This window comes from Grampus griseus, assembly GCF_964374135.1.
Source record: "Grampus griseus genome assembly, chromosome: 2".
In the NCBI taxonomy this organism is placed as follows: Eukaryota; Metazoa; Chordata; class Mammalia; order Artiodactyla; family Delphinidae; genus Grampus; species Grampus griseus.
Window position 1 is genome coordinate 170,453,403 of NC_139018.1, and position 22,899 is coordinate 170,476,301.

Consider the following 22,899-nt stretch of genomic DNA (forward strand, 5'->3'; position numbering starts at 1 on the left):
GATGTAATGGTGCTCGTAGCCACATATGGGAGAAGAGGAATGAGATAAATGTGAAACAGGACTTAAAAGTACAAAGCAATTCACTTTTCAATCTAACCAATTCAATGCTCTTTCAGTGATGGCAAATATCAGGTTTTACATAAAGTTAGGTATATCTGAGAAGTTTTTCCAAATTTGAAAAGGGGATAGTTATTAACTTTTATATTTATAAAATATTTTTTTTTTTACCAAATAAATTTTTTTTTTTTTTTTTTGCGGTATGCGGGCCTCTCACTGTTGTGGCCTCTCCCGCTTCGGAGCACAGGCTCCGGACGCGCAGGCTCAGCGGCCATGGCTCACGGGCCTAGCCGCTCCGTGGCATGTGGGATCTTCCCGGACCAGGGCACGAACCTGTGTCCCCTGCATTGGCAGGCGGACTCTCAACCACTGTGCCACCAGGGAAGCCCTACCAAACAGTTTTAATCTTTCTCATTAGATAACAATTATGTGAATATTTATGGGTTGGCTTTTTTTTTTTCTCTCTAGTTTAGAAATGCAAGTAGCAGAAACTTTATAAAATTACACAGCTGGGCTTCCCTGGTGGCGCAGTGGTTGAGAGTCCGCCTGCCAATGCAGGGGACACGGGTTCGTGCCCCGGTCCGGGAAGATCCCACATGCCGCGGAGCAGCTGGGCCTGTGAGCCATGGCCGCTGAGCCTGCGCATCCGGAGCCTGGGCTCCTCAACGGAAGAGGCCACAACAGTGAGAGGCCCGCGTACCGCAAAAAAAAAAAAAAAAATTACACAGCTGTTTGAAAGGCAGAGAAATTCACATTGAGGGAAATGGAGAACTATTTCCCAGTTAGAGGTTTACTTAATAGTTTTCAGATGTACAAGATTATATCAAATACAGACAAAAATTACAGAAAAGAAAATCAACAAATGCTTTTCAATCATTTTTTAAAAAATGAGCTAAATTCCTATAATACATTTTAAAAGGTATCCGAGAAACACATTCGAGACTGAACCCGCTGTTAATTTTCCATCTTCTGATACTCTGAGTTACCCATTCAAAATTTTTGTATGTGAAAATAAAACATCTTTCAGGAAATGGATGGAATAGAATCAAATAAATAATTGTAATTTGCCCACGTACCAAATCTGATTTAATGCAACAAGAGTTCGTGAAAACAAGGCAATTTTCTTGTTAAAAAGTAATATTCATGTCAATCCCAAATTCCCAGTCTGCTATATTTAAAATAAAATGCCTTTCCGTGAAAAAACAATTAAAAAATAAAAAAATTTTTTAAAATAAAAAGGAATGTTCTTTCCATAAAACCAAACAGATCCCACAATCTGTTAAAAAAAAACACTTCAATTTTTTAAAAAATTCAAAAACTGAAAAATCCTGAGAAAAGATGATCTCGTTCGTAACAACATTTCACACCAGAGTGTGCCACACATATGTGCTTTAAAGAATTCAGTCTAGAAGTCCATTCAGTGATGAATGTGCCAACAGGACTGTTGGGAGAAATACCAGTTTTAATACTTGTGCCCAAGTAGCACTCATTGTTCATTTCATGTTCATTTCATCCAGGGTTAGGAGAGATGCTAGCTAGCTCTTTCACATATTTTCTCAGATCAGGTTTTCATTATAATATTTTATGGTTTCATACCATTTTAAAATGTGCTCAGGGCATCTCCCAGCTACTTTCAGAAGCTGCTTAAGGGGAAGACAGGCCTCCCTGAACCGAGAGGTCCCAGCAAAGGAGGTTTTTCAAAGAATTCTTCAGGGTCCTCTACACCCCCATCCACCACCCTCAAAGGCTCTGACTCCAGTCTGAACCCCTGTCCAAGGCCATGAGCAACGTGCTGAAACTGGCTTCTGTGGGTCTACAGACTGGTGTGTTCTGCATTCTGACTTTCTCAGGAACCGACCATATCATCTGAAAATGGAGGTAAATCTCAAATGCTCCAAATGTTTGTTGATCTTTCAGAGAATATACCCTAAGGCATTACCCAATATGACAGACTTCTGACCCTGGAGGACCTACATATTGAGAAGCAAAGTGGCATTGCCTTGAGCTGTGCTACAGCCAAGTTCCATTTCTTACTGCCTTTGGGTGACCGGCCAGATTCACGAGGAACATTCTCAGAAGGTGTATGAGCCTGTCCACCTACAGGCCAGGCAGAGGACTATTCCTGACGATGAGATCATGGCCACAGAAATATAGTTGAGGACACAAAAATCTCTATTTTTATAATGTTTACCTTCTGTCTCATTGTATACAGATGTGAGGTTATAAAACTGACATCTATTTTCAGCACAGGAAACCAAGTAATTTAACCCAAGCCTATTTAAGAAAAAAAAAAAAGGACAATACATATGTCTGAAAAGTGGTTTCCATATGCATATGCAAATACAAGCATCAAGGTATTTTATTATATTTTCAGTTTGGTTAATGTGTATTTTAGTATGCCAAGGTTCTAAAAGAAATCTCCAAGATTTACTTTGTCGGGAATTTTCTCAAGTGTTTTTGTTTCTCATCACATGTGGAGGCTGTAGATTGGCAAAATGGCCTTCCCATGACAGCAAAAGTTCAGCATCGTGTCAGAGATCCTTTTATTTTTCTTTTGAAAGACTAACAACTGGCTACTCAGATGTGGTGCACAGACCCACAGCATTAGCACCCCCTTGGAGCCTCTTCAGAAATGTTAAAGTCTCAGCCCCCATCCCAGGCCTGCGGCCCCCAAAGCTGCATGTGCACCAGATCTCCAGGTGATCTGAGTCCGCCTAAGCGGGCTGGCAGCACCGCACTGACTCACCAGGCCACAGATGCCATCGATTCTGGAATCTGGCAGGTTTTATTATCCAGATTGATGATCACCGGGTGCAGGACAAGCTGGGCTCCCACCGTCACAACCGGCCTTGCTCTGCGGGGAGAAGACACACGGTTTTAACCAGCCCCAGGAGGGGCAGGCAGAAGCCCACTGCTCCACTTCTAGAGGTCACGGCCAACATTCCCGGCCCCGGTGCCAAGAATTCCCCTCAGTGAGTGAACAGGTGGGCTCTAGACTCAACCAACGACCTCCAGACACATCCGGTAGCTCACGAATACAAATAAAGGAGCCATGGGCCCATGAAGCACAGCCGCGCTCACGGACCTTCTCTGTCTGTGGAGGGGCTCACGGTATTTTGGCGACATGGCTGTGAAAGATTTCTCCTCTGGGACCTGCTGGTCTGTCCATATTCGCATCTGAATATGAGGAGATACACCATCCTGCAGTCACTCACGTTGCATCTGTAAGTCCTCGAGTTTTGCTAATTTTGTCGCCATGTTGGCTGGTGATTTTGAACCGCTGATCGATCATTTTCTAGACAAGCTTTGCAGATTGAGCTAAACCCATGAGGGTGAGCTGACTCATGCTGCCCTTCACGTGGAGCAATGGTTCTCAACCCTGACTGCACGACAGAAGCACCCCGGGAGCTGAAAAACAGAAGCCAGTCTCCCGGGGTCAAGGCCAGGCACTGGAATGTCAAAAACAAAAACCTCCAGGTGATTCTATGGTGCGGCCGAGTTTGAGGAGAGGGTCTAATACCGAGTAAACTCCATTCCAACCACCGGGGAGGATAAATCAGACAAGAAAGTAAGTCACTGGGAAAAGGAATGGGGCAATATTTATAAAGCTTGGTGCCAAGATATGAGAAATGGGAGTGAAATCTCCAGATGACAGTGTGAAACGACGCCACGTTGCTTAAGTTTTCCTCCGACAGGAGGGAGGGCGGGGCCTTGGGGCAGCGTGTTGTTTAGGGCACTGGTTTAAACAATTCCATGATTACCGTAATGGCGCCCAATGGGAATTTTCCTGAACTCCTTTGCGCTATTATCTGTACTGTTACGTGATTTTTCTTTTCAATATTGTGTTAGCTCCAGCCCTTGGAAGAGCAGATGATAAAACAGGATTAGACACAGGCCTGGGCCTTGGCGCAGCGTGTTGTTTAGGGCACTGGTTTAAACAATTCCACCATTACCGTAGTGGCGCCCAATGGGAATTTTCCTGAACTCCTTTGCGCTATTATCTGTACTCTGTTATGTGATTTTTCTTTTCAATACTGTGTTAGCTCCAGCCCTTGGAAGAGCAGATGATAAGACAGGATTAGACACACAAGACACTTATTAGGGCAAATACTGATGAGGGAAAAAGGGGAGGGAGGGAGGAGGCTGGGACCAGCCGTCAGAGTGTGATGTACATCTGATTCCTGTGAAGAAGTAAGGAAACAAAAGAGGATCTGGGAAAGAAGCTCCAGCCAGGGCACTAGGGAGCCCTTGAGCCAAATCTGCCTGCTAGTGGAGCTCCAGGTGGGCCTGTATTTGTATCCCTGTTGTGTCCAGTAATCGCCCAGGAGCAGCTCATGGGAGATAGGGCCTTGTTGCACATGTAGACTCAGAGCACAGTGGAGGGACCATGAGTCAATTTCACTCCATCAGCTCTGAGTAGTGCATCTTCATGGCCACCACAAACACAGCCCCATCCTTCAGGTACTTTGAGAGTTTCAATCACCTGATTCTCTACCCCCTGAAGTGGAGAGTGGCTGGTGTAAATCAGCCCTCTGAGTATGTCTTGGGACTGATGAGGAAGACAATCTTGCCTACTTGAGGAAACCTGCTTTAGAATCCCTCAGGGAGTTGACCTAGGTTTGAACTATGTGCCCAGAACACCTGGGTTAGACCTCTGCCTTTTGTCTTGATATCCTGACCTAGTGTCTTGCGTTCTATAAAACTTTTTTTTTTAAGAATAAAAAAGAATCTAAATTTTTTTTAAGAAGAAAGAAGAATCTAGTAAGTAACTGGTAGCACGGTCTACCAGTTACTTATTATTCCATGTACCTTACATGCAGATTCTCACTTAATCCTTTCAACAAAAATAAACTTGTAAATATTATGCCTATTTTACAATGAAAAAATTCTGAGGCTCAGAAAGTTATAGAAACTCGCCCAAGATTACAAATGGGTGAGTGTGTGGACTGGCCAGACCTGTCACATTTGAACACTTGTTCAATTCTTGCTTTGGGAGGCTACCAGTTCTTGGTATTTCTATTCCTTAATGTAGTGTCCGCACTTGATGATAGAGGCCAGGGTGCATAGCAACACTCCCCCACCCTGCATTCCTTATCTATAGGCTCATTTTAATGCATTTCCAAAGCAAAGAGAAGTATTCAAATGTAATAACTTTAAAAAGTGTGTCATTTTAGAAGTTCTGCTAAGATTCACGTCTTATTTAATGTTATGTTAGTAGAAGCTGGAAGTTTGGTCATGAGGTATGAGAAAAAAAAGACAGAAGGGCTGAAAGAAAGGGGAAAATATTGAGAGCAAATACTCCTCCAAACTTTACAAAGAGCATCTAAATGCTCTCCAAAATAAATAGTTGGGATTTACTCTTTAAAGAAAAACTAACAACGAAAAAGAAATGCATTTGAGACAATTAGAAGAACATATCCACGGATGGAGGAATAAAGAAAGTGTGGCATTCAGCCATAAAAAGGAAAGCTTGCCATTTATGACAACACAGAAGTACCTTGAGAGCATTATGCTAAGTGAAAAAAGTCAGACAGAAAAAGATCAATACCATATGATCTTACCTACATGTAGAATCTAGAAACAAAAATCAAAACCAAAAAATGAACATAAAGATACAGAAAACAGATTGGTGGTTGCCAGAGGTGGGGATGAGATGGAGTTGGAAATGGATGAAAGTGGCCAAAAGTATAGACTTCTGTTTATAAGATACATAAGTTTGGGGGATGAAATATATAGCATGGTGCCTAGAGTTAATAATACTGTGTTGTATATTTGAAAGTTGCTAAGAGGGTAGATCTTAAAAGTGCTCATCACACACACAAAAAACTGTAACTGTGTGTGGTGATGGATGTTATCAACTAGACATTGTGGTGATGATTTTGCAATATATACAAATATTGAATCATAATGTTGTATGCCTGAAACTAATATAATGTTACATGTCAATAAAAGAAAAGAGCATTTGCATACCATCAACCACATACCTGTAAACAGCTACTTTTCCTGTTCCAAATGCACCCACAATTAAATCTAAAAAAGACAAAAACACACAACACGTGTACAAATTTTATAGAAACGATTCAAACTCATAAATAGCACATAAAGCATCCTGAAATGCTGATTGCAGAGTGGGAGTCATAAAAGTAAGAACAGCAAATCACACCGTTCTTAAGACATTTTGGAAAGGATACTGGAACTTCACTCTAGCTCCATATGACACATACATCAATAGATCTCAAACCCTTCTGGACTCAGGAAGGCCAGCCTTCTAGAAATGCTTCAGATGCTCATCGTAACACCATTTCTCCTGTCCTCCAGACTCAAGGCACACATCTTAAAGCAAAAGGGGAAAAGCAGGGGCTAAGGGCCTACTAAGTGCCAGGCTCGTAGCACATAGTATTTTATCATCCCGCTACCGGAGCAACCCTATAAGGAAAGTATTTTACCAACGAAGTGAGACATTTTGGCTGCCATCTCATCACAGCCATTTGCTCTTGACAAATATGCGGATGGCGAGTATGGTTTTGGCAGAGTGATCAGTAGCATATGAAATAACTGACATAGCATTACAGCCATCTCTCCTCATTTGCGGTTTTGCTTCTTCAGTTTCAGTTACCTGTGGTCAACCACGGTCTGAAAATATTAAGTGGAAAATTCCAGAAATCAACAACTCATCCGTTTTAAATTGCACGCCGTTCTGAGCAACGTGATGAAATCTCACGCCGTCCTGCTCTGTCCCGCCCGGGATGTGAATGATCCCTTGGTCCAGCGTGTCCTGTCCGTAGTCACTTAGCCAACTTGGTGTCTCAGTGCTTGTTCAAGTGACCCTTACTTTACTTAACAATGGCTCCAAAGTGCAAGAGGAGTGAGACTAGGGACTTCCCTGGCAGTCCAGTGGTTAAGACTCCATGCTTCCACTGCAGGGGGCAGGGGTTCGATCCCTGGTCGGGGAAATAAGATCCCGCACGCCGCGTGGCACGGCCAAAAAAAAAAAAGAAATTAAAATTAAAAAAAATTTTTTAAAAAGGAGTGATGCTGGCAATTAAGATGTGCCAAAGAGAAGCCGTAAAGTGCTTCCTTTAAGTAAAAAGGTGAACGTTCTCCACTTAATAAGGAAAGAAACAAAATCCTATGCCGAGGTTGCTAAGATCTGTGGTAAGAAGAAATCTTCTCTCTGTGAAATTGTGAAGAAGGAAAAAGAAAGCCGTGCTAGTTTTGCTGTCACATCTCAAACTGCAAAAGTTAAAGCCACGGTGGGTGAGAAGTGCTTAGTTAAGATGGAAAAGGCATTAAATTTGTAACAATAAGATATTTTGAGAGAGAGAGAAACCACATTCACATAACTTTTATTATAGTATATGGTTATAATTGTTCTATTTTATTATTAGTTATTGTTGTTAATCTCTGACTGTGCCTAATTTATAAATCCAGCTTTAGGTATAGGAAAAAACATAGTATGTAAGGGTTCAGTACTCTGCGGTTTCAGGCATCCACTGAAGGGTCGTGGAACGTATGCCCCCCTGGATAAGCAGGGAAACCACTATACAAAAATATTAAACAACAACAACAATGATAATAATAAATAGCACAGATTGAACACTTATTCTAGGCCAGGAATTCTTTTAATGGATTTACTTTAACTTACTCTTAACAAGTTGAGAAGTCTCTGTCATATTATTAGCACAATTTTACAGAAGAGTAATTTGAGACTTAGGGAGGCTCACCGATACATTCATTGAAGTTCACACAAGTACATAAGAGGTGAAGCTGCGTTACAGTGGTGCTGGGCAACAGAGCAATCTTAGACTATTTGAGAGGTAAAGTTCACAATGACCTCAGTGACCGGCTGATAAATAGGCAGAACTGTCTGTTTTTGTTAATCTCATCTATAATGGTTATTCTTTCTCGGTGGATGCAATCAAACAAAAATTTAAATGACCATGATGATATCTACAGAGTAACATTTAGAAGCAGAGATGGGAAAACTGGATTCGGAAGAAATAACGGCCACAGAAGAAAACTTACAATAGCTGAAACTCTAATCGATTAATTCTAGTAGGACAGAAGTGAAAATGAAAAAAAAAAAAAAAAAGAAAAAGAGAGGAGGGAACTCCTTTGTCAGTGCCATATGGAAAACCGATCAAGAAATTAAACTGGTTCAATGGAATTCGTACAGGAAAATGATTTGTAGCCACATGCCCTTGGCATTCACCTTTCCAGAGCAAAGGAACTGGCCAGGCTGCAAGCAATATGATTCTTCTCTAGGGGCCTCTCTTGGCCAGGCCGAGGGCATTGTCCTCGGTCCATGATGCATGGGAGTTGGATGGATAAGCAGGTACATGAGCTCACATGGCTGCTTTCTTAGGGTGACTCTGAGACATGTACTTCCCTGTCTCCCAGATTTCCCCAGCTAGACAGAGCTCGAGTTGCCCACCCTGTCAGCCTTTTGATGATAATCTTCCCTTCCCACATCTCTCTTCCCTACTCCCTTAGCAATGATTTTCTGGGGATATTTCTCAAACCACTTGCCTTCTTTTTTTTTTTTTTGAACTTTATTTAATTTATTTTTTCATACAGCAGGTTCTCATTAGTTATCTATTTTATACATATTAGTGTATACATGTCAATCCCAATCTCCCAATTCATCACACCACCGCCACCTGCCCCCACCACTTTCCCCCCTTGGTGTCCGTATGTTTGTTCTCTACGTCTGTGTCTCACTCTCTGCCCTGCAAACTGGTTCATCTGTACCATTTTTCTAGATTCCACATATATGCGTTAATATACGATATTCGTTTTTCTCTTTCTGACTTACTTCACTCTGTATGACAATCTCTAGATTCAGCCACGTCTCTACAAATGACCCAATTTTGTTCCTTTTTATGGCTGAGTAATATTCCATTGTATATATGTGCCACATCTTCTTTATCCATTCGTCTGTTGATGGGCATTTAGGTTGCTTCCATGACCTAGCTATTGTAAATAGTGCTTCAGTGAACATTGGGGTGCATGTGTCTTTTTGAATTATGGTTTTCTCTGGGTATATGCCCAGGAGTGGGATTGCTGGGTCATATGGTAATTCTATTTTTAGTTTTTTAAGGAACCTCCATACTGTTCTCCATAGCGGCTGTATCAATTTACATTCCCACCAACAGTACAAGAGGGTTCCCTTTTCTCGACACCCTCTCCAGTGTTCGTTGTTTGTAGATTTTCTGATGACAGCCATTCTGACCGGTGTGAGCTGATACCTCATAATAGTTTTGATTTGCATTTCTCTAATAATTAGTAATGTTGAGCAGCTTTTCATGTGCTTCTCGGCCATCTGTATGTCTTCTTTGGAGAAATGTCTATTTAGGCCTTCTGCCCATTTTTGGATTGGGTTGTTTGTTTTTTTAATATTGGGCTGCATGAGCTGTTTATATATTTTGGAGATTAATCCTTTGTTTGTTGATTCATTTGCAAATATTTTCTCCCATTCTGAGGGTTGTCTTTTCGTCTTGTTTGTAGTTTCCTTTGCTTTGCAAAAGCTTTTAAGTTTCACTAGTTTCATTTGTTTATTTTTGTTTTTATTTCCATTACTCTAGGAGGTGGATCAAAAAAGATCTTGCTGTGATTTATGTCAAAGAGTGTTCTTCCTATGTTTTCCTCTAAGAGTTTTATAGTGTCCAGTCTTACATTTAGGTCTCTAATCCATTTTGAGTTTATTTTTGTGTATGGGGTTAGGGAGTGTTCTGATTTCATTCTTTTACATGTAGCTGTCCAGTTTTCCCAGCACCACTTATTGAAGAGACTGTCTTTTCTCCATTGTATATCCTTGCCTCCTTTGTCATAGATTAATTGACCATAGGTGCGTGGGTTTATCTCTGGGCTTTCTAGCCTGTTCCATTGATCTATATTTCTGTTTTTCTGCCAGTACCATATTCTCTTGATTACTGTAGCTTTGTAGTATAGTCTAGAGTCAGGGAGTCTGATTCCTCCAGCTCCGTTTTTTTCCCTCAAGAATGCTTTGGCTATTCAGGGTCTTTTGTGTCTCCATACAGATTTTAAGATTTTTTTGTTCTAGTTCTGTAAAAAATGCCATTGGTAATTTGATAGGGATTGCAGTGAATCTGTAGATTGCTTTGGGTAGTATAGTCATTTTCACAATATTGATTCTTCCCATCCAAGAACATGGTATATCTCTCCATTTGTTTGTATTATCTTTTAATTTCTTTCATCAGTGTCTTATAGTTTTCTGCATACAGGTATTTTGTCTCCCTAGGTAGGTTTATTCCTAGGTATTTTATTCTTTTAGTTGCAGTTGTAAATGGGAGTGTTTCCTTAATTTCTCTTTCAGATATTTCATCATTAGTGTATAGGAATGCAAGAGATTTCTGTGCATTAATTTTGTATCCTGCAACTTTAGTAAATTCATTGATTAGCTCTAGTAGTTTTCTGGTGGCATCTTTAGGATTTTCTATGTATAGTATCATGTCATCTGCAAACAGTGACAGTTTTACTTCTTCTTTTCCAATTTGTATTCCTTTTATTTCTTTTTCTTCTCTGATCACCGTGGCTAGGACTTCCAAAACTATGTTGAATGACAGTGGTGAGAGTGGACATCCTTGTCTTGTTCCTGATCTTAGAGGAAATGCGTTTGGTTTTTCACCATTGAGAATGATGTTTGCTGTGGGTTTGTCATATACGGCCTTTATTATGTTGAGGTAGGTTCCCTCTATGCCCATTTTCTGGAGAGTTTTTATCATAAATGGGTGTTGAATTTTGTCAAAGCTTTTTCTGCATCTTTTGGGTTGATCATATGGTTTTTATTCTTCAATTTGTTAATATGGTGTATCACATTGACTGATTGGCGTATGTTGACGAATCCTTGCATCCCTGGGATAAATCCCACTTGATCATGGTGTATGATCCCTTTAATGTGTGGTTGGATTCTGTTTGCTAGTATTTTGTTGAGGATCCTTGCATCTATTTTCATCAGTGATATTGGTCTGTAATTTTCTTTTTTTGTAGTATCTTTGTCTGGTTTTGTATCAGGGTGAAGGTGGCCTCATAGAATGAGTTTGGGAATGTTCCTTCCCCTGCAGTTTTTTGGAAGACTTTGAGAAGGATGGATGTTAGCACTTCTCTGAATGTTTGATAGAATTCACCTGTGAAGCCATCTGGTCCTGGACTTTTGTTTGTTGGAAGATTTTTAACCACAGTTTCAATTTCATTACTTGTGATTGGTCTGTTCATATTTTCTATTTCTTCCTGGTTCAGTCTTGGAAGGTTATAACTTTCTAAGAATTTGTCCATTTTATTGGCATAGAGTTGCTTGTAATAGTCTCTTAGGATGCTTTGTATTTCTGTGATGTCTGTTATAACTTCTCCTTTTTCATTTCTAATTTTCTGATTTGAGTCCTCTCCCTCTTTTTCTTTTTTTTTTTTTTTTGTGGTATGCGGGCCTCTCACTGCTGTGGCCCCTCCCGCCGTGGAGCACAGGCCCTGGACACGCAGGCCCAGCGGCCACAGCTCATGGGCCCAGCCGCTCCACAACATGTGGGATCCTCCCGGACCGGGGCATGAACCCATGTCCCCTGCATCAGCAGGCGGACTCTCAACCACTGTGCCACCAGGGAAGCCCTCCCTCTTTTTCTTGATGAGTCTGGCTAATGGTTTATCAATTTTATCTTCTCAAAGAAACATCTTTTAGTTTTATTGATCTTTGCTATTGTTTTCTTTGTTTCTATTTTCATTTATTTCTGCTCTGATCTTCATGATTTCTTTCCTTCTGCTAACTTTGGGTTGTGTTTGTTCTTCTTTCTCTAGTTCCTGTAGGTGTAAGGTTAGATTGTTTATTTGAGATTTTTCTTGTTTCTTGAGGTAGGCTTGTATTGCTATAAACTTCCCTCTTAGAACTGCTTTTGCTGCATCCCATAGGTTTTGGATCATCATGTTTTCATTGTCGTTTGTCTCTAGGTATTTTTTGATTTCCTCTTTGATTTCTTCAGTGTACTCTTGGTTATTTAGTAACGTATTGTTTAGCCTCCATGTGTTTGTGTTTTGTACATTTTCCCCCCGTAATTGATTTTTAATCTCATAGCCTTGTGGTCAGAAAAGATGCTTGATATGATTTCAATTTTCTTAAATTTACTGAGGCTTGGTTTGTGACCCAAGATGTGATCTATCCTGGAGAATGTTCCATGAGCACTTGAGAAGAAAGTGTAATCTGCTGTTTTTGGATGGAATGTCCTATAAATATCAATTAAATCTATCTGGTCTGTTGTGTCATTTAAAGCTTGTGTTTCCTTGTTAATTTTGTTTGGATGATCTGTCCATTGGTATAAGTGAGGTATTAAAGTCCCCCACTATTATTGTGTTACTGTCGATTTCCTCTTTTATAGCTATTAGCAGTTGCCTTATGTATTGAGGTGCTCTATGTTGGGTCCATATATATTTATAATTGTTATATCTTCTTGGATTGATCCCTTGATCATTATGTAGTGTCCTTCCTCGTCTCTTGTAACATTCTTTATTTTAAAGTCTATTTTATCTGATATGAGTATTGCTACTCCAGCTTTCTTTTGATTTCCATTTGCATGGAATATTTTTTTCATGTGGGATCACCTGTCCATTGGTGAAAGTGGGGTGTTAAAGTCCCCCTACTATGATTGTGTTATTGTCAATTTCTGCTTTTATGGCTGTTAGCATTTGCCTTATGTATTGAGGTGCTCCTATGTTGGCTGCATAAATATTTACAATTGTTATATCTTCTTCTTGGATTGATCCCTTGATCTTTATGTAGTGTCCTTCTTTGTCTCTTGTAATAGTCTTTATTTTAAAGTCTCTTTTGTCTGATATGAGAATTGCTACTCCAGCTTTCTTTTGATTTCCATTTGCATGGAATATTTTTTTCCATCCCCTCACTTTCCATCTGTATGTGTCCCTAGGTCTGAAGTGGGTCTCTTGTACACAGCATATATATGAGTCTTGTTTTTGTATCCATTCAGTGAGCCTGTGTCTTTTGGTTGGAGCATTTAATCCATTCATGTTTATTTAAGGTAATTATCGATATGTATGTTCCTATTACTATTTTCTTAATTGTTTTGGGTTTGTTTTTGTAGGTCCTTTTCTTCTCTTGTGTTTCCCACTTAGAGAAGTTCCTTTAGCATTTGTTGTAAAGCTGGTTTGGTGGTGCTGAATTCTCTTAGCTTTTGCTTGTCTGTAAAGCTTTTAATTTCTCCATCGAATCTGAATGAGATCCTTGCCGGGTAGAGTAATCTTGGTTGTGGAGTCTTCCCTTTCATCACTTTAAATGTCCTGCCACTACCTTCTGGCTTGTAGAGTTTCTGCTGAGAAATCAGCTCTTAACCTTATGGGAGTTCCCTTGTATGTTATTTGTCGTTTTTCCCTTGCTGTTTTCAACGATTTTCCTTGTCTTTAATTTTTGCCAATTTGATTGACTATGTGTCTTGGCATGTTTCTCCTTGGGTTTATTCTGTATGGGACTCTGCGCTTCCTGGACTTGGGTAGCTATTTCCTTTCCCATGTTAGGGAAGTTTTCAACTATAATCTCTTCAAATATTTTCTCGGGTCCTTTCTTTCTCTCTTCTCCTTCTGGGACCCCTATAGTATGAATGTTGGTGCGTTTAGTGTTGTCCCAGAGGTCCCTTAGGCTTTCTTCATTTCTTTTCATTCTTTTTTCTTTATTCTGTTCTGCAGCAGTGAATTCCACCATTCTGTCTTCCAGGTCACTTATCCGTTCTTCTGCCTCAGTTATTCTGCTATTGATTCCTTCTAGTGTAGTTTTCATTTCAGTTATTTTATTGTTCATCTCTGTTTGTTTGTTCTTTAATTCTTCTAGGTCTTTGTTAAACATTTCTTGCATCTTCTCGATCTTTGCCTCCGTTCTTTTTCCGAGGTCCTGGATCATCTTCACTATCATTATTCTGAATTCTTTTTCTGGAAGGTTGCCTATCTCCACTTCATTTAGTTTTATCTTGTTCCTTCATCTGGTACATAGCCTTCTGCCTTTTCATCTTGTCTATCTTTCTGTGAATGTGGTTTTTGTTCCACAGGTTGCAGGATTGTAGTTCTTCTTGCTTCTGCTGTCTGCCCTCTGGTGGATGAGGCTATCTAGTCAAACCACTTGTCTTAATGTCTGCTCTAAAAGAACCCAACCTAAGACACAATAATTCTTGTTAAAAATGTTTTTTAAAAAATGGACTCAAATGGCTTCAGGATTAAAATCACAGTCAAAATTCAAGCAACCTAAGTGTCCATCAACTGATGAACGGATAAAGAAGAAGTGGTATGTGTATATATATATGTGTGTGTGTGTGTGTGTGTGTACACACACACACACACACACACACAATGGGATATTACTTTGCCATAAAAAAGAATGAAATATTGCCATTTGCAGCAACGTGGATGGACCTAGAGATTATCATACTGAGTGAAGTCAGACAGAGAAAGACAAATATTATATGATCTCATATATGGAATCTAAAAAATAATACAAATGAATTTATGTATTGAGGCAAATCAGAAACAGGCTCACAGACATAGAAAACAAATGTGTCGTTACCAAAGGGGAAAGGGATGGAGGAGGAATAAATTAGGAGTGTGGGATTGACAGATACACGCCATTATACATAAAATAAACTACAGTGATATACTGTATAGCACAAGGAACTACATTCAACATCTTGTAATAATCTATAATGGAAAAGAATCAGAAAAAGCATATATATATATATATATATCCATTTAATTGAGTCACTTTGCTGTACACCTGAAGCTAACAGAATATTGTAAATCAACTATACGTCAATATAAAAAGTTTTTAAAAACTCTCGTTTATAGATACAGAATCAGATTCAGATCATAGGCTCAAGACTGGACTCCAAAGCTCCATATTTTAAAAGATGTGCATGCTAATGTTTAATAAGTCGAATGAAGGTCATCTGAGGAGCTCTGTCTGTGAGATTAAGGAAGACAGTTAAGTAAAGGGCTACAACTTGACCATCTATGATTCATGGAATCAAATATTCTTTTCCAAGGTTTCAAATCTTTGAAGCCAGAAGTCAGAGTTTCTAAGTCTACCAATTTTTAAAATCACATCAGAATTTCAAGTTTTGCAACGATTTTCACATTTATTTTTTTTCTGTTACAGTCGTCTCTCCCAGCACATCAGTGCGTTTTTGCTATGTCAGAGGAAAAGGAGCTACTGATTTGAAGAAACACGAACTCTGTTCTTCTTGTATAATCCTGGACTTAATTATTTAGACAAGTATAACACAGGTGGCACTTGGCCTGATCCGTATCTATTGATATGACACACGGACAGGAAAGTTCCATTATGAAACTGATTCAAGGGAATCATGTGCTTTGTTTTTGTCTCCAAATAAGGTGAAATGTTTGTATCTTGAGATTAGACACTTTATAAATAACAGAAGAATTGTAAGAACTGACTCTTTGGAAATGGCCAAGAAAATGAGACTATAAACTCTTCCAGGGCAGGAATCTTTCCTCAGGGTTGCATATCACAAAGATTTTATGGAGTGGTAGGGGTTGAAATAAATGAAGAAAGAAATAATCTTTGCATCCACGGCACCAGGCACAGTGCCAGAGACAGGGCAGGGACTTTATAAATACCTGTGAAATAGGAGGATAAGTAATCATGAGATAATATACTAAAGAAGAGAGAGATGAGGAAAATGTAACAGTTTTTAAGACAGGCTAATGTCAACTACAATCAAGTTCTGCTGAATTTTGGCATGTGCCCTTGAAGGTGTTGGGAGAGAAACCCACACACACACGGAGGCTCCAGATTCAGAGGCTGCATCGTGATCAGACTGTCATTGCAGAGGAGAAGTTGAGAGCCACCCTCCTGATGGTCAAGAGCAGCACACGTTTTTCTTTGGGAACTCTGATTCCTAGGCCTCAGGATGGGAATTTTCCTACTCTGGAAAAATCAAATATCTGGCGAAACAGGCCACATTTCCTTTTTTCATGAGAATGTGGCCACAGTTATTCAGAGGCCAAGAAAACAGTTATCTACCACCAGAAGTATGTTTGTCTTTTGAGACACCACCTTGGTCTTGTGCCTGCTGGAAAAGGCCAGAAGCATTTATGCTCAGGACCTTAAAGTTATCAGATTTCTCTAGGGGAGGAGAATGGATCGGCTGATCTGTATTTCTAACCAATTTGTCCTTCCAGAATATGTGATTTGCTTTGATAAGTGCTATGTGATTTCCATGTATATATATATGACGTTATGTTCCATATATATACATACATATATTTGAGTATATAGATGTATATATATGTATGTGTATCTATATACACACATATGTATATATGTGTGCATATAGATACACATACATATACACACACAATTTTTTAAAATCTTGCATAATTCTGCCATGCTTAGGAATTTCTCCCCCCCCCCACCCTGCCTTGGGACTTTTACTGTATTCTTTTTATTTTTATTTTATTGGCGTATGGTTGATTTACAATGTTGTGTTAGTTTCAAGTGTACAGCAGAGTGATTCAGTTATACATATATTCATTCTTTTTTAGATTTTTTTCTCGTAAAGGTTATCACGGAATATTGAGTAGAGTTCCCTGTGCTCTACAGTAGGTCCTTGTTGGCTCTTTATCTTAAATACAGTAGTGTGTGTATGTTCACATCAAGGAATTTCAATGATCATCTGATGACAAATTTTGGTGCTAATATTTGGATTCATAACTCTGAACTTTTTCCCTCACTTTGAGAAAACAGGTCTTATATCTTTATCTAATGTTTACTTTCCTTTCTTATAGAAACTTCTTAAAAGCACATTCTGAAAACAAGCAAACAAAAACTTTGCCTTTCTTTATACAAAGACATTTAGCCTTTTAATTTTTCCCTTGAAGAAACATTTGGCCACTAAAATTGGTTCTTTCCCCTTAATCAAAAACTGTTCTAAAAATGCTGGAGTCCTTTGTTATCACCTCACATTGCCCGAGAAACACAGTTTATTTTCCTTTTGGCTTTTGATGGAACTGAGTACTTTTAAGGATATAAAAAGGGGACATTAGCATGAATGCAGTATCAGTTGGCAAGAAAAACTAACCCTAAAAAATGTGAGGTCATAGGAGATGTATTACACCTCTGTTTTGTATTTTATTTCACTAAAAACGTTGTTTTTAAACGAAGAAGAAGTAAAGAGCCAAGTCTCTAAAGTGGTACTTGGACTGTAGGGTCTGATTTCATTAATCTCTGAAAGAAATTTTAGAGTTGGAAGAAGTTCATTGTGAAAACATCAGCTTTGTTCTGAGTGTGGATTTGAGGTCTGGGCCTAGGTAGGCAGGGGTGCAGAAAGGAGAGAATGGAAACTTCATGGAAGGGGGTTAGATGGGAGGGGAAGACAACAGGAAGAGTGATGACAGGGTTAGATGAATGAGTCTGCCAGAGGCGTTTCACGGGGGGAAGCCTCCGCGGTCACCCAAGCACTGACATTTCATAAGCTGTGAGCCTTCTTACCTGCTACCTTCTTTCTTCCTACTTCTTACTCTCTCATCTTCTTAAGAAATATACGAGCGCTGGTCTCTTGCTCAAAATGCCATCAAACTCCTCCTTTTAAATTTTGGAGTTAAAAGACATTTACTATTTCAGAATAATTCTGGACAGTGAGATGTGCTATAAAGAGCTTCCAAATAAATGAGAAACATGGGAATGTGAAACTAAGAATTGTATGAAAAGATAATGATGGCTCAGGGGCTTGGCTTCCCTGGTGGCACAGTGGTTAAGAATCCACCTGCCAATGCAGGGGACACGGGTTTGAGCCCTGGTCCGGGAAGATCCCATATGCTGCGGAGCAACTAAGCCCCTGTGCCACAACTACCGAGCCTGCGCTCTAGAGCCCACGAGCCACAACTACTGAAGCCCGCGCGCCTAGAGCCCGTGCTCCACAACAAGAGAAGCCACTGCAATGAGAAGCCCGTGCACCTCAACGAAGAGCAGCCCCCGCTCGCTGCAACTAGAGAAAGCCCGTGCACAGCAATGAAGACCCAATGCAGCCAAAAATAAATAAATAAATAAATTTATATTAAAAAAAGAGATAATGATGACTCCAAAGGAAAGCGCCCCCTGCAGCGTGACCCCCCAAATGTAGAAATCACAAAGGAATTTGAAGATTGAAACTTCTTCTTAAAAACTGAAGCAAGTTCAAAAGAGAAGTGAAAGAAACAGAAGATGTTTACAATGCAGACCTCTGATCAAATGGGAATATTTTTCAATGCTTTCAAGAATGTCTGGCACCTATGAAAACATAAATGTTAATTATTAACCCTATTTTATGACAGACTCATACAAATTAATAAAACTATAAATAGTCCCGTAAAAAGATAATAAACAGGCAATTCATGTGAAGTTAAATAGCTGTGACCAATAAGTATATGAAAAGATGTTCAACCTCATTCGTCATCAAAGGATTACAAATGGAAGAAACAATGAGATATCATTTTTGACCTTTGAAATTTGAAAAGGTGAAAAGTTTAGTATTAGGCAGAGAGAAGAGAACCAAAAACTCATACGCTCTGTTTGAGGGAATAGAAATTGGCACAGTTTTCTTAGAAGGTGCTTTGTTGGTATGTAGGACAATGCAAACGTTTGGCCCAGAATTTGCACTTCTAGGAATTTATCCTGAGGCTATACTGGACAGCTGTGCAGAGATGTATCCAACAAAAGCTAACCTTCTAAACATTTTAAGTATGTGCATTTCATTGCTACAACAATCCCATGTGGTAGATACCTTAATTATCCCCATTTTAAAATGGGGAAAATGAGGTTCTGAAAAATTAAATATAGTAAGTGGCAAGGCCAAGTTTTAAACCCAGGCAGTCTGGCTGTTACCTGTTTTTGTCCCAGTGCTCCCCAGGAGCATAGCTACAGGCTACCTTTAAAAAAATCTTAAAATTCAGGTGTATTTTACATACAGTAAATTTCATCCTTAAAAAGTATCCTAATATGTGGAATCTACAAAAAGAGTACAAATGAACTTATCTACAAAACAGAAATAAAGTTACAGACATAGGAAACAAACTTATGGCTACCAGGAGGTAAGCAGGGGAGGGATAAATTGGGAGATTGGGACTGACATATACACACTACTGTACATAAAATAGATAACTAATAAGGACCTACAGTATAGCACAAGGAACTCTACTCAATACTCTGCGGTGACCTGTATGGGAACAGAAACTAAAACAGAGTGGATACATGTATATGTATAACTGAGTCACTTTGCTGTACAGCAGAAAGTAACACAACATTGTACATCAACTATACTCCAACAAAAATTTTTTAAGAAGTATCCTATTCTCAGAGCTTTGATAAATTCATCTGGTTGTGTAACTACCAACACAACCAAGATACAGAACAACTCCATCATCCCAGAATATCCCCCATGCACTTTCTAGTCAAGCCCGCTCCCACCCCTAGCCCCCTGCATCCTCTAATCTGTTTTCCAGAATGTCTCATAGATGGAGGCATACAGTATGTAGCCTTTTTTTTTGGTTTACCTTGTCTGGCCTTTTCTCTTTATTTTTTTAAATTTGTTTTATTGGAGTGTAGTTGATTTACAATGTGTTAATTTCTGCTGTAGAGCAAAGTGACTCAGTTATACATATATTCATATTCTTTTCCATTATGGTCTACCACAGAATATTGAATGTAGTTCCCTGTGCTATACAGTAGGACCTTGTTGTTTATCCATCCTGTATATACTAGTTGCATCTGCTCATCCCAAACTCCCAATCCCCTCCTCCCCCACCCCTCCCCGGCCACCACAAGTCTGTTCTCTGTGTCTGTGAGTCTGTTTCTGTTTCATGGATAAGTTCGTTTGTGTCACATTTTAGATTCCACATATAAGTGATATCATATGGTCTCTGTCTTTCTCTGACTTACTTCCCTTAGTAGGATAATCTCTAGGTCCATCCATGTTGCTGCAAATGGCATTATTTCATTCTTTTTTATGGCTGAATAGTATTCCATCGTATATATGTGCCACATCTTCTTTACCATTCATCTGTCAATGGACATTTTGGTTGTTTCCACATCTTGGCTATTGTAAATAGTGCTGCAATGAACACTGGGGTGCACGTATCTTTTCGAATGATAGTTTTTCCCGGTTATGTGCCCAGGAGAGGGATTGCTGGATCCTATGGCAACCCCATTTTTAGTTTTTTGAGGAACCTCCATACTGTTCTCCGTAGTGGCTGCACCAATAGTATGTACCCTTCTGGGTCTGGCTTCCTTCACTGAACTTAGTGCATTTGAGATTCATCCACGATCTTGCATGTGTCAGCAGTTCGTTCCTTTTTAATGCTGAGTCGTACCCCACTGGCTCATGGTTTGTTTATCCATCCCTGGCTAAGGGGAGCTTGCATTGTTTCCAGTTTTTGGAAAGTCACTATAAACATCTGTGTAGAGGTTTTTGTACCTATAGGCCGATTTTGTTTTGTAAATTCTCTCTCACTGTAATCTCTTTGAAGCCCTCTTTTAAATGCAGTGTTCTATTTCAAGTGGAAAATTCCTGAATAGAGGGTAGAAATGTAGGAGTTCTAACCAGTTCCAGTTTACTTTGCCACTGGCTTCCTAATGACTCTGGACAACTCGCTCTTGGTTGCCAAGTCTCTGGTGAAGTCTTCAAGGTTCTCCAGGTGAGAAGCCAAGAGCTCAGTAGAATTGGTTGGGGTCACATGACTGTACTTTCTCAGCTCTGATTTACAATCCAGGACTGTGCTTTGCCTCTTGAGTCAGCTGGGCTCCTGCAGGGTTTGTGTCTCGTCTTGCCTCATTTATGGGACAGTTTCTGGCATTCTCCCTGGCTTAACCAGAGCTGGACATCGCACTGGCCCACATCATGACTCAGCTCCCTGAGCTCCACATCCATAGAATTCTGGCTCCTGTCTTGGCATTGCTCATGCTCACAGCCCACAGCATCTCCTCCAGACACTCCTCATCCCTGTCCCACCTCCATCTCTGCTAAGCCCCTTCCCACAGCATTTTAAAGGTGAACTGGGGGTTGTCAAGTATAGCTGTTTACCTAGACCCACCCAGGGTCTGCTCACTGTCATAAAAGGATGATTTTAAGAGAAACAACAGGATTAAAGATAACTGTGTAAAATGATGGAGTTAAAGATGCTGTGTCAACATGGCAATGCTGACTTGTAAGTGGGTTACGAAATTGGCTTAAGAGTTTGGCACTGGAAAAACAGCTCATGTCTGTGGGAAGCAGGCATTTAGATAAGTCTTGAATTTGGTAAATGTGTTTATCTAAAAATAGACAGAGGCTGCCTTTCCTCCTTGCTCTTTTATTGCAACATGTAAAATATTACTGAGAGGAGGGTTATGAGTTGAGGAAGAAAATGTTTGGAAAAAAAATGCGTGATTTTTATCCCAGAAAGTAATAATCCCAGCAGTCTGTCTGAAATGCTTCCAAATGAGCTCTGAAGGAAAACATTTATGAGTTGGATTGTGGTATTAGGTTGCAACATTCTAATTTACTGAGACTTTTATTTTCTTTTTTAAAAAATCCCACAGAAAATAAGAGTGAACTATCAAGTGATAAGTCTGCCTTATGAAAATTGTTTTCTCTGTGTTATCAGCATCCTGTGGCTGTAAGCATCACCCCTCTCCCCCTACCGTTGCTTGATGCTTCGCTAGTTGCATTTCATGTCACTGGATCAAAGGCATTTCACTTTATCCTTGTTGTGGCCACATTTACAATATGTGTGCTGTCCAGTCAGTTCTTAAAAGTCTTGGAGAAAAGTTTGTTTCTTTTCGACCAGTCTCATTTATAAGTGGCTGACTACTGGGAATGATTTCACAGTCTCCAAAAGAGTCTGGTATTGAGGCCGAAAAGTCGGCCTCTGTATACCAGTGCTGAATCAAATCTCGGAGACAGAGTTTTGGGTGAAGTAGAAAAGAACAGCTTTATTGCTTTGACAGGCAAAGGGGGACACAGTGGGCTAGTGCCCCTCAAAACTGTGTGTCCCAGTCCAGGGGGATTTGGTGAGGAGTTTTATGGCAGTGCTGGTAAGGATCAGGGCCTGAATTCCTTTCACCTGGCCTCAGGTGGTCCTCTGGTGAGCTTCTGTGATTCTCAAGGTTATCAAACTGTGACCTTCTCTCTGGAACATCTTCCATTTGTTGGGGGGTTTAGTTCTGTGGAAGAGCTCAAAGATATTGTCATGTGTATCCCTTGAGCCGGAACCAGGACCCTGCCCCAAGGCTGCACCATTGTTTCTTGGCTTCTCCTGCCTTGTCTCTGCATCCCCTCCCTTCACTGATCAACAACTGTTTGAACCTGCCCTTTGGAACTCAGGGAGGGTCATGGAGGCTGAAGTCTATTCCCTACAAACAGGAAACAGGGACACAGAAAGGCTTCTGTGCCCAGGAGCCCCACAGGGTCCTGCTCGGTTTCAGTATCCCACAAGACACTACTCCCACATCCATCCTGATAGGGAAAATCCTATGATTAAAACCTTGAGGGACTTTAAAAGTTTGCTAAGTGATATGGACTGAATTGTATCCCCCCCATCCCCCAAAATTTGATGTTGAAGTCTTAATCTCTGGTACCTCGGAATGTGACTCTATTTAGAGAAATGGTCTTTAAAGAGGTAAGGTAAATGAGATCATTAGGGTGGGACCTAATTTCATCTGGCTTGTGTCCTGTAAGAGGAAATTTGGACACAGACACACACATAAGGAAGACCATGTGCAGACACAGAAAGAAGGTGGCCATCTACAAGCCAAGGAGAGAGGCCTCGGAAGAAACCAACCCTGCCCACATCTTGAACTTGAACTGG

General features: G+C 40.1%; 1 protein-coding gene across 2 annotated transcripts in view; it reads right to left on the reverse strand.

The window, feature by feature from the left end:
* The window catches only part of ITGA8 (integrin subunit alpha 8), a gene marked incomplete at both ends in the record, with an annotated part of 178,244 nt that overhangs the window by 79,911 nt on the left and 75,434 nt on the right, over positions 1-22,899 (reverse strand). For both annotated transcript variants that reach the window (XM_082648292.1, XM_082648291.1), the window contains 2 exons: positions 2,804-2,911; positions 6,042-6,087. In XM_082648292.1, coding sequence (XP_082504418.1) covers positions 2,804-2,911; positions 6,042-6,087 — 154 coding nt within the window. The remainder of the gene's footprint in view (positions 1-2,803; positions 2,912-6,041; positions 6,088-22,899) is intronic.